We start from the raw sequence: 16,977 nt of genomic DNA on the forward strand, positions 1-16,977 counted from the left end.
GTTCTTTCTATTTGCCAACACTTTTCATGTGGTGCCATACTGCTTTCTAATTTCCTCATTTGTAAAATTAGAGAACTAGACTAGATTACTAACAAGAACATTTTACATAGCACTTTAAGGTTTATAAAGCCCTTTACAAATATCAACCCTTTTTGTCCTCCAAATAACCCTAGGAAGTAGTTGTTATTATTAAGTTCATTTTACAGATGAGGAAACTGAGGCTTAGTGAGATTAAATGACTCCCCTATGGTCACACAGGTAGTAAGTATCTTAGGACAGATATTGATTCAGATGTTCATGACTTCAGAACCAGTGCTGAATCCACTGTGCCACCTAGCTGTCTCTGCCTTCTATTGTCCTTTTCAGCTCTAAATCTTTTTAACTGTAATGTGGGCAGGCCAAACTGATGTCAGTAGGAGTAGGAGGCAGAAGCAGGAATGACTGCTCAAGACATGGCATGAATTGACCCTACTTATCCCCACAGCTAACTATGAATGCCAGGCCTCCAAGGGAGGACAACCGGACAGCCACAACCCAGTTCATCCTCCTGGGATTCCTCACACAGCCTGCCATCCAGCTACTCCTCTTCTCCCTCTTTCTGTTAGCTTACCTGCTGACCTTAATGGAGAACTTCATGATCATCCTTGCCATCCGTAGTGATGGCCAGCTCCACAAGCCCATGTACTTTTTCTTGAGCCACCTCTCCTTCCTAGAGATGTGGTATGTCACTGTCATTAGCCCCAAGATGCTGGTGGATTTCCTCAGCCATGACAAGAGCATCTCATTTGCAGGCTGTATGACCCAGCTCTACTTCTTTGTTACTTTTGTCTGTACTGAGTACATCCTCCTTGCTGTCATGGCCTTTGACCGCTATGTAGCCATTTGCAATCCACTCCGCTACCCTGCCATTATGAGCAACCAGCTCTGCTGTGCCCTTGCTGGGGGCTGCTGGCTCTGTGGCCTGATGACTGCCATGATCAAGATGGTTTTCATCGCTAGACTCCACTACTGTGGCATGCCCCACATCAACCACTACTTCTGTGACATCTCCCCACTCCTCAATGTCTCCTGTGAGGACTCATCCCAGGCTGAACTGGTAGATTTCTTCTTGGCTCTGATGGTTATTGCTGTCCCATTATGTGTGGTGGTGGCATCTTATGTTGCTATCATCACCACCATCCTAAAGATCCCTTCTGCCCAGGGCCGCTACAAAGCCTTCTCCACCTGTGCCTCTCACCTCACAGTTGTCACTCTCTTCTACTCCACCACTCTCTTCACTTATGCCCGACCCAAGCTCATGTATGCCTATAATTCCAATAAAGTGGTGTCTGTTTTATACACAGTCATTGTTCCCCTCCTCAACCCAGTCATCTACTGCCTGAGGAACCGAGAGGTAAAGGTGGCCTTGAAGAAGACCATTCTTTGCAGAGCTGGGGGGCCTGAGGAGGATAGGGCTTTGCATGCTTGATTGTTGGACAGAGGCTTTCTGGGTCACTGACAGAACTGAATCTTTGCATAACTGCCTGGCCCACATGCACTTAGGTTATTACCTTTCCATTTTCCATAAATTTCTGGTTCTTAGTTCTCAGTTCTCAGGAATTTGTGCCTACCACAAAGAATGAGAGAATATGAGCATTAGGAAGGATCTCTTAGAATGCCTATTCCTTCTTTATTCCTGACGAGATACTGTGGTACATTGAAGAAGCCCTGGAACTTTGAAGTCTGATTCCCCACTACCTTTGAACAAGTCACTTAATCTTTCTGACTCTATTTTTCATTTTCTACAAAATGGGGGTGGGGTAGAATAATAAAATGTGCTGTCTACTCACAGAGATATTTTTCTGGTTCCATATCAAGTTAATTTCTATAAATTGATTGTTAAAAATAATATTTTATTTTTTCCTAATTACATGTGAAGGAAATTATTAGCATTCATTTGAAAAATGTGTTCCACATTTTCTCCTTACATCCCTCATTTCCCTCCTTCCTTAGACAGTCAGTATATATGTGCAACCATGTAAAACCTATTTCCATATTAGTCATATTCACAGAGATGCTTGTAAGAATCAAATGAGAAAATATATGCCAGGTACTTTGTAAGTCTGAAACACTACAAAAATGTAAATTTTTATCATTATTAGTATTTATGAGTCCCTAGAAAATCCAAAGAAATCAGTCTAGATATTTGAATAATATCCAGCATTGAATTTTATCACTCCTTCCCCTTTTTCTGTCATATCTTGCTACATCTCTCCAGAACTTAGTCTTTGTCTGTAGTTACTTTAACAGATTTCAGAAGAAATCCTGTGGTCAAAGGTACAAAAGTACTTGAGATGTGGGCAATAGAATGTTTCTTTAGCTGATCCCTTGGTGATCAAGACCATCCACCATTAATCCTGGCTAATGGTTTTTCATTTTCAACATCTTGCTAAAGGCTTGCTTAAAGGACAAATAGTCCTTAGGATAGGATCATGTGGTAGCAATGCTTTTGAACTTTTCTTGTAAAGAGAAAATAGCTATGGGTTGGGGAGAAAGGTGAGCAGATTCACCAGTCACTTCTAAGTGGAACTGATTTTCAATTACTTTTCAAACAGACTTCAACTCTCTGTCTTTCTCTTAAAAGAGTTAAAGTCAGAGAACCTGGTCTTGCATTCTAGCTCTGCTCTCTTACTGAATGTGTGATTTTTGGGAAGCCATTCACACTCTTTCCTTGGGCAAGTTCCTAAAATGTTATGAACCCTAATTTCCTTATCTAAAAAATTAAGACAAATACATACTTCTTTCCTTATAAAGACATTATGAGGAAGAAGTGATCCATCAATCCATCCTTCTATCAATCATTGAACAAGAATACATTAATCATTTACTATATATGGGTACTACATGAAGCTCTGAGGAAATAAACTGAGCCAGTTCCTAACATCAAGTAGCAGCATTCTGCTAGGAAGGTCCATCAGGATCACACATGAGTAAATATAGGATATTTACAAAATAAATATATAATGACTTAAATTTGAGGCACCAACAACTGGGATAATAAGGAAAGACCTTTTTGAATAAGGTTGCACTTGAGTTGAGCATTGGGAGCTAGGATCAAGAGGGCGTGTGGTGGACAGCCCATACAAATATATGAAGGTGGAATGTCATGTACAGGAAACATCAAATAATCCCTTTGCATAGAATTTACATGTATAAAGAGCCAGAGAAATGTGAACTCTTTTACTGTTTCACAAATAAGAAATCAAGAAAGATCTCAGCTCCTTAACCTGCTGTCCTCTTATCGATAGATTTAAATGATCCCAAATTATAATAGATTAAACAGGGAATGAGGGAAAATGGACAGCTTAAGGCCTTTAAAAGAGAATAGTCTATCAGATAAGGGAAAAAAAGTGCAAGGAAGTAATAGTGCAGAGTAGCGGAGGGAGATACAAAAAAATAATTGACACTATGAACAAATATTTTAAATTTAAAATCCCAAAGAGAAGTCAAAAGAAAAAAATATGTATATGTCTTTTATATATATATATATATATTCATATATGTGTATATCTATATGAGCAGAGATAATACACATATATACATTTGTACATTATTATATGACATATAAAATATATAAATATATGAGTGTATTCTATGTATACTTTATAAATATGTCCATGTGGATTTTAGGTTTTACTAACAAAAGACTCTAACTGATCATGATAGAAAAAAATAAAGTTTAGCAATCATAAGTTTGAATCTTAATTGACTGAATTCCCTTTTTAAAGTTGAATGTCTTTTAAGGGCAGAAAATCATGGGACACCATAATGATACACATGTATAATGTATAAATGTGTATGATGGGTGTATAGATATATTCATATATGTATGTGCACACAATGCATAGATATAAACACGTAGACACACATATGTATGTATATATTTGTATATGTGTATATATGCTTATACAAACATATATGCATACACACACATATACATCATATAACACACACATATAAACTTTAACAATTGTCTAAGACCTGAAGGAAAGATCTAGAAAAAGATACATCCAAGTGGATAATAAACATTAAAAAAAAGAAGGAGAATTTGGTGATGTTAAAGAAATTTCAGATGATAGCAAAGCAAAATCTGACATCTGCAACAAAAAAATCTGTCACCAGTGGAAGTGGAACAATATTAACAAATAACAAATATCAGCAATAGAGAAAGTGATGGAAAGAAGAACAAAACCATGGAATTATTTGGAAAATAAAACTTTAATGCTGAAGGAAAAGAGCAGAAGTTGTAGAAAATGCAACAAAATCTCCCACCAGATTGAACTAGGAACAATACACAAAGGTGCTAATTCAATTTACAAAATGCTATGCAACAAAATCATATTGAATGATATCATATTGAATGACAATTGTAGCAAATGGGTCAAGGGCATGTGTCACAATGGATAGACAAATAACATTTATATACTTAATAAAACAAGAGTAATTTTTAATGGAAGCATGGAAATGAGTAATTCTTTGATTGCTGGTATCACAAATATTAAACAATAAAAGTAGGATAGTAAAGAGGTGAGTGGGAAATCTAAAAAAATGATACTCCTCTTTGGGTTGGGGAGGAGAGGAAAGAGAGGATAAAAGAAAATATGTTTAAACAAAACCTACAGAGTTCATTGAACCCATTAGAAATTTGGATTAATGTCAGTGTATGTGTCTTATCAGTGTTCTCTGTGTTAATTTGTAAGGAAAATGTAGAAGGAAGGGAAAGCTTAAACATTTTTTAAACTGCATATGAAATACAACCAGAGATTGGGGGGCCGAGCCAAGATGGTGGAATAGCAACAGAACTTTCATGGGGCTTTGGCTTCCACATCCCCAATTCATGTAAAAGGGGACTCTGAACAAACTTTGGAGCTACAGAACGCACAAAATGACACAGAGAAGCTAACCTCCTGCTGAAGATAGCCCACCAGGCTGGCAGGAATCAGCCAACACAGCACTCTGATAGCCCAGCCCAGCCCCGCCCTAGCCAGAGGTTTTAACCCCAGGGTGGGCCTGATGAACCACCAGCTGAAGGGACTGCAGATCACCAGCAGCTGTGGCAATTTCCAGAATTATCAACACATAGATATGAAGGAAAAAGTGAGAGGTCAGTGCAAGGTGGACTTTGGGATCCATTAGTTGGGAGTGCAGTTTGTCCCCAGGGTGAGTAGCCACTGAGGCCCTTCAGCTGTGCAGCCACGACCATATGGCAGCTTCAGCTACAGGGCTGCATTATTTTAGGGGGACCGAGTGACCAGTCTGAGGGGTAATCACTCTTGCTTTAACCTGCTTGGATCTGGATTGTGATCTAGGGTGGAGGTCCTGGGGTGTTTGACAACCTTCCCAGAGGGTGAGGAGGCTTCAGAGAGGGCACCCAACTAATACCTTCGTCAGCTGAGAAAACCCCAGAGTTTGGGATGAAGCTCCCCTGCCTGGTGGCAGAGTCCTACTGTGCCAAAAAACCCAGGGGTCAAGTGATTGAATGGTGACATGGGCAGGGAAAGGAAGAAAAATAAACAGAGCAACCCAACTTTACACTCCTATTTTGGTGACAAAAAGGATCAAAGTATGGAAGAGGAGGAAGACAGTGAAGTCATAACTGCACCAAAAGCTTCAAAGAAAAATACAAGCTGATTACAGGCCATAGAGGACCTTAAGAAGCAAATACGAGAAGAGGAGGAAAAATTGGGAAGAGAAATGAGAATGCTGCAAGAAAATTATGAAATGAGAGTCAAAAGCCTGATTGAGGATAATAATACCTTAAAAAATAGACAAACTCAAATGGCAAAAGAGGCTCAAAAAGGCAATGAAGAAAAGAATGCCTTAAAAAGCCAAATTTTCCAGATGGAAAAAGAATTTCAAAAGCTTACTGAGGAGAATCATTCCTTCAGAATTAGATTGGAGCAAATAGCAGCTAGTGACTTTATGAGAAATCAATATGCTGTTAAACAGATCCAAAGAAATGAAAGAATAGAAGGCAATGTGAAATATCTCATGGGAAAACCCACTGACCTGGAAAATAGATCCAGGAGATATCATTTAAAAATTATTGGACTACCTGAAAGCCATGATCAAAGAAAGAACCTAGAAATCATCTTCCAAGAACTGCTCAAGGAAAACTGTCTTGATGTTTTATAAACAGAGGGCAAAATAGAGGTTAAAAGAATCCACTGATCATCTCCTGAAAAAGATCCCAAAAAGAAAACTCCTAGGAATATTATAGCCAGGTTCTGAAATTCTCACATCAAGGAGAGAATATTACAAGGAGCCAAGAAGAAAGAATTCGAATATTGTGGAAACAAAATCAGGATTACATGGGATCTGGCAGCTTCTACACTGAGGGATCAAAGAGCTTGGAATATAATATTGCAGAGGTCAAAGGAGCTGGGATTAAAACCAAGAATCACCTACCCAGCAAAGCTGAGTATCATGTTTCAGGGGAATTTATGGTCATTCAATGCAATAGAGGACTTTCAAGTATTCTTGACAAAAAAAAATCAGAGTTGAATAGATAATCTGACATTCAGATACAAGAAGCAAGAGAAGCATGAGAAGGTAAACAAGGAAAACAAATCATAAGGAATCTATCAAAGTTGATCTATTTACATTCCTTCGTGGAAAAATGATAATTGTAACTAATGAAAGTTTTCTCAGCATGAAAATAGTTGAAGGGAGTATATATACATACATATATATATATACATATATATATATATATAGAGAGAGAGAGAGAGAGGAGGGTATATGGGCATATGAATACATATGTGAATGTGTGAATATATGTTTACATGTATACATAGATAGAGGGCACAGAACCAATTTAATAGGAAGGGATGATACTTAAAAGGTGAAATTAAGTGGTGAGAGAGGAATATAATGAGAGGATATGGGGAAAGACAGATTGGGGTAAACTATCTCGTATAGAAGAAGCAAGGGGAAACAGTTACAATGGAGGGGAAAAACAAGAAGGCAAAAGGGAATGGGTCAACCTTTATCTCATTGAATTTGGCATAAGGAGGGAATGACATAAACACTAAATAGGGTATCTCACCCTACAGGAGAGTAGGAGAGAAGAGGATGAGGGAGGGTAGGATGGAAGGGATGGCAGGCTGGGGGGGGGAATGGAAGTTGGAAGCACCCACTTTTGAAAAGGGACAGGATCAAAGTAGAGAATAGAACAAGTGGGCGGTGGGATAGGAGGGAGGTAAATATAATCAGTCTTTTACAATATATCTACTATGGTAATGTTTTGCATAGCTACACATGTATAACCCATACTGAATTCCTTATTTTCCCAGTAAGGGTGGGTGACAAGGGAGGAAGGGAATGAATCTGGAATTCAAATTTTTACAATCAAATGTTTAAAATATGTATATATATATATATATATATTATACTATTTTGTATGTAATTGGGAAATAAGATCTACAGGCACTGGAGCATAGAGATCCCCCATGCCCTGCTGGAAAAGTCAAAGGGGGTAGGGGAAAAATATGGGAGAGAGCAAATTGGAGGAGGGGATATCCTGTGGGACCACTATTTTGGGGCGGTGGGTGGGGGAAAAACGAGGAGAAAATTTGTAACTCAAAATCTGGTGTAAATGGATGATGTAAACCAGAAGTTAATAAAGTGTTTGAAAAAAATACAACCAGTAAAGAAACTAGTATAGAGCTTTTAATATATTTTAAGGTACATGTCTATATATATTTATAAAAGTTTGGATCAGAAAGGTGAAATGTGGGAGGAGGTCAGCCTGGAGTTTAGGGCTGAATAAGCAGATTTTGAGAATAATCTTCATAGGGATGCTAATTTAATCCCTGGAAACTGGTTAGATCCCCAAGGGAAATGGTCTATAGGAAGAAGAAAAGAGCCCCACTGGGTACTTGCTATTAGCAGGAGTGTCCTGAATAAAGATCCAGAAAAGGAAACTGAGGAGTGGTTAGACAAAAAGAACCAGAAGAGAGGAGTGTCATAGAAACCTAAAGAGAAGAGAGTATCATGTAGAAGAGGGTGGTTATCCATGTGAAAAGTTGCAGAAATGTTAAAGGGGATAAGGACTGAGAGAAGGCCATTAGATTTGACAATGAAGAGAACAACGGGCACTTTAGAGAGAGTAGTTCATTTATAATGATAAGATAGGAATTACAACTGTACAAGGTGAAAGAAGGAAATATATAGAAGAAGAATTGTGAAGGTAGAAATTATAAGACTTGGAAACAAATTGAATATGTGGTGTGAGTGAGAGTGAGGAGTCAAGGATGACACAAAGTTGGGAGCTTGGGCAACTGGTGGGATGGTGGGAAGGTTTTAAGGAAAAATATAGCAAGTTCAGTTTTGCCCACATTAAGTTTGAAATGTCTGAAAGACATCCTGTTCCAAATGTCCAAAATGTAGTCATGATGCCTGACTTGAGGTCAAGAGAGAAGGGACTTGTACAGCCATGATACATGTTACATTAAAAATCAATAATATATTATATACTGTAATTTAATATAATACACATTATATTAAAACTAATATTGGATAAATATAATTAAAAATAGATCAATGAAAGAGGTTAGATAATAAAATTGTTCATCTTTTTTTTTTTCAGAAAGGGCCAATGACATCATGAGTTGCTATCTTTACTGATGTGTGAATTGGATTTAAGTGAGGCAGAGTTGCCTCAAAGTAGTCAGTCTCTCTCTTCCAGAGTTATTGAAGTATGGTAGCAAGATGAAAGTCAGAACTACTGATGATAGTCTGGATTGCAATGGATGACCTTGGGGTCTTTGATGTCTGACCAAGATCTCAGTGCTCTACAGAATCTGTTTCAGTCTCCACCATGGCCATTAGAGCCATTAGGAGCATTGTTCTCTTCTTCTAGAGAAGTCTTCACATGCTTGGGGTAAACAGCTCCCTAACTCTCTGATGGATTTGAGGCCTATCATTTACCCTTAACTTGAATGGAGAACTAGCACCTCTGATGTGAGGGCTTGCCAAGTGCTTTCCAGGGCTGTTCATTCACTTTTGGTGTCCACCTTTCACCCACCTCTCACCTGTGGCTCCAAGAAGCTGTAGCTTGTTCATTGGCCGCATTCTGGTAAAACCATCTTCACACATAGGCTAAAACCAGACAGTAAAGTACTAGAACCATAGTAATAGAATATTCAATAAAAACAGGATCAAAAACTAAGTGATTTATTATTTGACAACTACTGCTGTTAAAAAATGGATCATAGTTTGGTGAAAATATAAATGGACCAACATTTCATTTCATATAAAATAATAATTTTCAAATGTATCAACATGCTAATTGTAAAAACTAAATAAAAGACAAAGGTTTGCTATGTCTTTTACATCTTTGAAGAAAGGATAAATTCTGAAGTTGTGACTGGGAAATTTCTAAGAGTTTATATATATATGTATTTAAAAATAAGTATTGATAAAAATCAATGTGTAATAAAAAATCAATGCAGCATAAAAAGTCAGTTTGAAACAAAAAGAATAAAACAAACTGGGGGAATTTTTGCTATCAAATACCTCCAGTAAAAGTTTGATATCTAAAATGCACTAATATAAATGCATATGAGTTAAAGCCATGCTACAATAAATAGTCAGAAGCTATAAGCAATCAATTCTCCAAAAAAGAAATATAAATTATCAGCTTATCTTAATGCTTTGATGATTTGTAATCTGTGGTTTCATAAATGTGCCTACTCCTCTTTGGTGATATAGATAAAAGAAATGCATGTTAGAGTCTTTGTAAATGTTTAACAACCTGATTTCTGAAAAAAAAAATAAACTTATGAAACACATTTAAATTTAATTTGTATTATTAACATTTGTCCATAACTTTCTTAAAGTCCATTAAATTAATAAAACAATAAATCATTCCCTTATTTGTACTGTTTATTGATTTCCATGGAATAAATGATGACATGAAAATTTTATAATTGACCCTTGTTGCTGGTGTACACTGTCTTCAGCACGCCCATATTTCATGTTCTTTCATCATGTGAGACACTTGTTCATGTCCTCTCATATATTCATAACAATGGATCTATTAAGTATATTGGGAGCATTCTTCTAGTTCTTTTGACATGGTGTACATATCACTAGTGCATACGGGTTTATTCCTTGCTCTGAATGCATTGCCACCCTACATTCTTTTACCAGACATACATTTTAGTGACAGCTTTTACATTTCTTCTCTTACACAATTCTTGTGTAAGACATCTTCAGTACCATTGCCCTTCCAGAGCATAAGAAGGATCATAGTCCTGACAGAGTCTCTCAAATGAAATATTTTCTGGTTCTCAGTGTCTTGGGTAATGATGGAGTCTCCTAATCCTCCAAGTACTGGAGTTGAGAATTTGACATTGAAGACTGAGAAGGGTAGAGGTTTAGAACTTACTGGGAACTTTAACTAGGATACTCATGTTTAACTTTCTAGCACAGACTAATTATCTTTTATAAAATGACATAATAATTGTAAAATGCTTAGCATAATGCCTGGCATGTAGTGCTAAATACACGTTAGTAATGATAATATTTATTATCCTCCCCCAATTTTTGACTCAGTCTAGAAAAAGAAAAAACTAAGATAAAGACAAAGCAGATATATGGACTGCAGAAGGGACACTTCAAAGGGTGCTGTAGAACTTAGCGCTATAGTTTGTAATGAAACTTCATAGGTCTGGTGGTAAGACTAGTTTTGGTGAGGGTTTGGGGGTAAGTCTCTCTCTAGGAGTGAAAACCAACTTCTCCCTTTTACCTGACATCACTTATTTAATGTCTTTTACCCGTATCAACTGAGAATAGATGAGAGGAGAGAAAGACCTTCCTAGCTGTATACTGAACAGTTAGCACTAGACTTTATATAGACAGTGAAAAAATATCAACACCTAATTTTCATACACTTAATTATATAGCATATTAGTTCTTAAAGAAATATATAATTTAACTATAGGGAGAAATGGTTAACAAGACAATAATCATCAAGGACTTTAATCTATGCATTTTGGACCTAGACAAATCTAACAGAAGATTAATGAGGAAATAAATTAAAGAATTTTCAAATTTGAATGATTATCATTTTCTGGTAATTACTGAATGGGAATCTTAAGAAGTATACATATTTTTCTGTTTTGAATTACACTTTTACAAAAGTCAGCCTTGTAGGGCAGAAAAACAATTTTTAGAAAATGTTTTTGTGTCTTTTATTTTTATATTGCCTACATTTTATGATATTTTCCATCCCTTACCCAGAGAACTGTACATTATAAAAAAGAAAAAAAAAGTAATTTCATTAAAGCTAACCAACATATTGAAAGTCTGAATTTATATACAATATCTTATACCCATAGTTCACTACCTCTGCAAAAAAGGAGAGATGTTCCTTTTCATATCTCTTCTTTGTGGCCAACCTTATTCATTACAATTGTCAGGATTTTGTTTCTATTATTCATTGTTCTTTTGATTTATATCATTGTGTAATTTGTTATTGTTGTCCTGATTCTGCTTTATTTTTATCATTCTATATGTCTTCCCATTCTTTTCTGCATCCATCATATTAATCATTTCTGATAGTAACACACAGTGATATTTCATTATATTCAGGTACCATGACCTATTTAGTCATTTCCCAGTCACTACACATCTACTTTATTTCCATTCTTTGGCTCTAAACAAAAAAAATATTACTACAAACATTCTGGCATATATGAGGATCTTTCTTATTGATCACTGACTGCCTTTGACCCTGTATATATATTTGGGAATATAAACTCCTAAGTCTATATTCCCCAAAGGTCAAAGAGAGAGGGAAAAGACTCATCCATATAAATATATTCATAGCAGAAGATTTTGTTGATGTTGTTGTAATAAAGAGCATACTTGTCAGTTAGGTAGTGGCTGAAAATTGTGGCATATGAATGTAATAGAATATTATTTTGCCACAAGAAATGAGACGTGAAACATTCAGAGAACCCTGAGAATACTTTTATGATGCTACAGAGTAAAACGAACACAAGCAGGAAAACAATTTATTCAATGATTACCATTATATAAGGGAAATTACCTTTGATAAGCTAAAGAATTCTGATATATTGTTAGCAACCATGATTTCAGAGCACTGAGGATGAAGCATGCCACTCAGCTTTTAGCAGAGAGAAGTGGAATAGAGGCCCCCAATTGGATACACATTTTTAGATGTGGCCATTGTATAGCATTATTTTACTTGGTAATATTTACATTTTTCAATGGAGGGACTCTGGAGGTGGGGAAGCTTAATAGATATTGAGAGAAAATCAAAAGAAAAGAACATCAATAAAACTTGAAAAATAAGTACACATAGTGGTAAAAATGTTAATAAAGAGGCTCAAACAAGGAAATTTTTCTTAACTATATTAAATGGAATATACTTAAAAACTGTATACAATAGAAGTCCACAGTTTCATATTCAGTCATTTTTGGGATTTTTTGCATGTTGAAATGTTGATATTTACTGATGATGAAGCACAAATTTATTTTAAAAATTAAAAGGGAAAAAGTAGCTGCACAAAGGTCTGCTGCCTCATATAAAAGTATGACTAGGTCCTGAAGGCTCCTTCTTGTTTCCCCCACAAACTTTGGAAGTATTCCCACATCAGTCAACAGTATTTACAATCTTCACCACCTCCAATAACTGATACAGAGACACTTAGCTAAAGGGAAAGGTGGGGTGAGATAAGTAGCTGGTAGGAAAGTTGTCAAAAAAAGGAATAAAGAAAGCTTTCTACAGGGTGAATTGAGGGCCCCGAGGAATTGGGGCATGAACTTGAGGAGTCAACCATCAGGATGCTCAAATACAAACTTCTTTGGTCCCACAGTCTGGTTATTATATAAATTTAAGGAGACTTTCCTTCTGGTTGATGATACAACTACAGCAATAATGTTTGCTTTTAGGTCACCTTTTGCAAAGTTGCCTGGGAGAAGTGGAAAAAAAAAACCTCATTATGTCAACCTTGTTCTCCAGGGCAGTGACTCCAGCCTGGAGGCTTAAGCTTTCTTGGGGTGGGTAGTTCTTCACGTTTTATAAATGATACACATCATCTTAGATCTCTCTTCCTTTGAGACCATGAACCATTATTGCAAAGGCAAAGAAAAGGAAAACAATGATAAAAGATGTTGGTCAATGTGTATATTGTGTAGGAAAAGAAGAGAATGAGAGAAGAAACAAAAAAGTGAGAAATAGGAGCATGCAAATATATTACTTCCCATACATGTAGTAAACATTGAGTTTAATAAAATACAATTGAATGTTCTATAGAATCAGATAGAAAGGAAAACATTAATTTGTCCATTTTCTTTTTTTGAAAAAAAAAAAGAGCTCACACTGGGTGACAACTGAGGAGTTTCATTGTTGGGATTTAAAGGCGATTTCACAGAACAGTTTAATGGAGAAGTGATGAAAAGAAGTAAGTTTTTTATTTATTACGTTTTAACGAAAATCTATGGTGACTTAACTAGAGATATCCAAGGGGATGAGGACAAGAATGCCACCTCAATTCATGGAGATCATGAAATCAATCAATTAATCAATCAACCAATCAATTTACTACTGTGTTAAAGATGGAGGATACAAAAATGAAAAATAAATAATGGTTCCTACTCTCAAGAAGATTACAATCAACTGGGGAAACCACATAAATAAATAGGTGAAAAATAAAGTGATGAGGTTGAGGGAGAGACTAAGAGCACCTGCAGTGGATCAGGAAAGGTCTGGTGTTGCAGGTGACATTTGAGATGAGCTTTGAAGGAAATTAAGAATTCTAAGGAGTGGAAGAATTTATTTTGGGCATGGAGATCACTTTGTAAATAGGCCAGGAAAGGCAGGATGATAGAATTTCATGTGGGGAATATCAAGAAAGTCAAATTGTCTAGTATGTGAATGAAATAAGTTCTTGGATTAATAAATTCCCTATGGGATATTTTGAGTTTGAGATACATATGGGAATGAAGCCTGAAAGAAACAAAAGCTGAATATGTAGATTAGAGAGTAACCTGCATACACATGCTGTCTGAGTCATGGGAGTTGATGAGATCATCAAACAGGGAGAATATAGCAAAGGTCAGACAGAGCCATAAGATACATTCAAATGCATCTGGATATGAATAATGAGTCAGAAAAAAAAGTAGTTGCTGGACAGATAGAAGGAAAGTCAAGAGATATCAATGAAGTGACAGAAACTTTGAGAGAAGAGATTATTTAGAAAGAAAGACTGGTCAACAACGGAATGCTCCTGGAGTTTCAAAGATGATGCCATTGGATTTGACAATTAAGTAAGGTCTATCTTAACTTTTATTTTTAATTTTTTTCTTGAGCCCTTACTTTCTTTTATAAAAAAAATATTTTTAGTTTTCAACATTAATTTCCACAAGATTTTGAGTTAAAAATTTTCTCTCCCTGTTTCCGCCACCCCCACCCCAAGATAGGAAGCCTATTGAATACCCCTACCCTAATCTGCTCTATCTTATAACCTCCCCTAGACCCCCTCTAACTTTCTAGTAGGGCTTGATGGATTTTCATACGCCAGGGCCTGTATATCTTATTGCCCAATTGCATGTAAAAAAACAAGCAGATAACTTTTTAAACATTTTTTTTTAATTTTGATTTCCAAATTCTTTCCCTTCTTCCCTCCTCACCCCCACCCACTGGGAAGACAAGCAATTCAATATAGGTTGTGCATGCATAGTTATGCAAAATATTTCCCTAGTAGTTATATTTCGCTCCATCCTATTCTGCCCCCCACTTATTCTATTATCGACTTTAACCATGCCCCTTTTCAAAAGTGTTTGCTTCTAACTACTCTCTCCCCTAATTTGCCTTCCCTTCTATCTATCATTCACCCTGTATTCACCTTACCCCCTACATTCCTGTAGGGTAAGTTACCCAAATGAGTGTGTATGTTATTCCCTCCTTAAGCCAAATTCAAAGAGAGTAAGGTTGACCCATATCCTTTCACCTTCCTGCTCTTCCCCTCCATTGTAACAGTTTTCTCTTCCCTCTTTTATATGGGATAATTTGCCCTATTATATCTCTCCTTTTCTCCTTCTCTCATTATATTCCTCTCTCACCTCTGAATTTTATTTTTTCAATGACATCCCTTACTATTCAACTTATCCCATGCCCTCTGTCTATGTATACATGTACACACATATAAAAACACACTCAACATATGTATTTATACACACATATACCCTCCTATACATACATACATATATATATATACAGACATATATATTCCCTTCAACTATGCTCATACTGAGAAAACTCTCATGAGTTACAGTGATTGTTTTTCCATGTAGGAATGTAAATAGTTGAACTTTAATAAGTTCCTTATGATTATTCTTGTTTACCTCCTCATGCTTCTCTTGCTTCTTACACTTGAAAGTAAGATTTTCTGTTCAACTCTGTTTTTTTCATTAAGAATACTTGAAAGTCCTCTATTTCTTTGAATGACCATATTTTCCCCTGAAGAATTATACAGTTTTGCTTGGTAGGTGATACTTGATTTTAACCTTAGCTCCTTTGACCTCCAGAATATCATATTCCAAGCCCTGCACTCCCTTAAAGTAGAAGCTGCTAGATCTTGTGTTATCCTGATTGTTTTTCCACAATAATCAAATTGCTTCTTCCTGGCAGCTTGTAATATTTTCTCCTTGACCTGGGCACTCTGGAATTTGGCTATGATATTCCTAGGAGTTTTCTTTTTGTGACCCTTTTCAAGAGGCAATCAGTGAAATCTTTCAATTTCTATTTTGCACTCTGGTTCTAGAATATAGGAGCAATTTTCCTTAAGAATTTTTTTTTCAATTGTTTTTATTTTTCAAATGCTTTATTAACTTATGATTTACATCATTTATTTCCTCCAGATTTTGAGTTACAAATTTTTTCCCCATTTCTCCAGTGGATATCTATGACCCAGTGCCTGTATATATTATTTCCCAATTACATGTAAAATAGTATTAATTGTGTATATATATATATATATATATATATATATATATATATATATATATATATTTGAATATTTGATTTTAAAACTTTGAATTCCAGATGCATTCCCTTACTCCCTTGTCACCCACCCTTACTGGGAAGATAAGCAGTTCAGTATAGGTTGTACATGTGTGGCTAATGCAAAACAATAACACAGTAGATATATTGTAAAAGACTGACTATATTTCCCTCCTTCCTATCCCAACTCCCACTTGTTCTATTCCCTACTTTGATCCTGTCCCTTTTCAAAAGTGGGTGCTTCCAACTTCCTTGTCCCCCAGCCTGCCCTCCCTTCCATCATCCCCCCTGTGATCACCTTCCCCTCCCCCCACTCTCCTGTAGGGTGAGATGCCCTATTTAGTGTCTCATTCCCTCCTCAAGCCAAATTCAATAGGAATAAGATTGACCCATTCCCTTTTGCCTTCCTATTCTTCCCCTCCATTGTGACCATTTTCCCTTGCCTCTTCTATATGAGATAGTTTACCCCATTCTGTCTCTCCTCATCTCCTCTCATTATATTCCTCTCTCGCCTCTTAATTTCCTTTTAAGTATCATCCCTTCCTGTTAAATTGGTCCTGTGCCCTCTATCTATGTATGCCTGTAAACATATATACACACATTCACATATGTATTCATATGCCCATATACTCTGATATATAGACATATATATTTCTATTCCCTTCAACTACTGAGAAAAGTATCATAAGTTACAATTATTGTTTTTCCATGTAGGAATGTTAACAGTTCAACTTTGATAAGTTCCTTATGATTTTTTTCCCTGTTTACCTTCTCATGCTTCTCGTATCTGAATGTCAAATTTTCTATTCAACTCTGGTTTTTCAGCAAGAATTCATGAAAGTCCTCTATTCCACTAAATGACCATATTTTCCTCTGAAACATGATACTCAGTTTTGCTGGGT

General features: G+C 36.2%; 1 protein-coding gene across 1 annotated transcript; it reads left to right on the top strand.

Moving 5' to 3' along the window:
• Positions 1–490: 490 nt before the first annotated feature.
• LOC138142010 (olfactory receptor 6Y1-like) lies at positions 491–8,947 on the top strand. Its single transcript, XM_069062928.1, has 2 exons — positions 491–1,421; positions 8,901–8,947. The coding sequence occupies exons 1-2, from the start codon at positions 491–493 to the stop codon at positions 8,945–8,947; spliced, it is 978 nt and encodes a 325-aa protein (XP_068919029.1).
• The last annotated feature ends 8,030 nt before the right edge of the window (positions 8,948–16,977 follow it).

This window comes from Petaurus breviceps, unplaced genomic scaffold (genome assembly GCF_028583685.1).
Source record: "Petaurus breviceps papuanus isolate PSGF00001 unplaced genomic scaffold, PetGlider_PUasm1.0 90510, whole genome shotgun sequence".
Lineage (NCBI taxonomy): Eukaryota > Metazoa > Chordata > Mammalia > Diprotodontia > Petauridae > Petaurus > Petaurus breviceps.

Excerpts from the sequence above, each read along its gene's own strand:
- LOC138142010 (XM_069062928.1), top strand. The coding sequence starts at position 491 with ATGAATGCCAGGCCTCCAAGGGAGGACAACCGGACAGCCACAACCCAG. Across the intron at positions 1,422-8,900 it reads GGCCTTGAAGAAGACCATTC|AGAGAAGTCTTCACATGCTT; the intron begins TTTGCAGAGCTG and ends TTCTCTTCTTCT.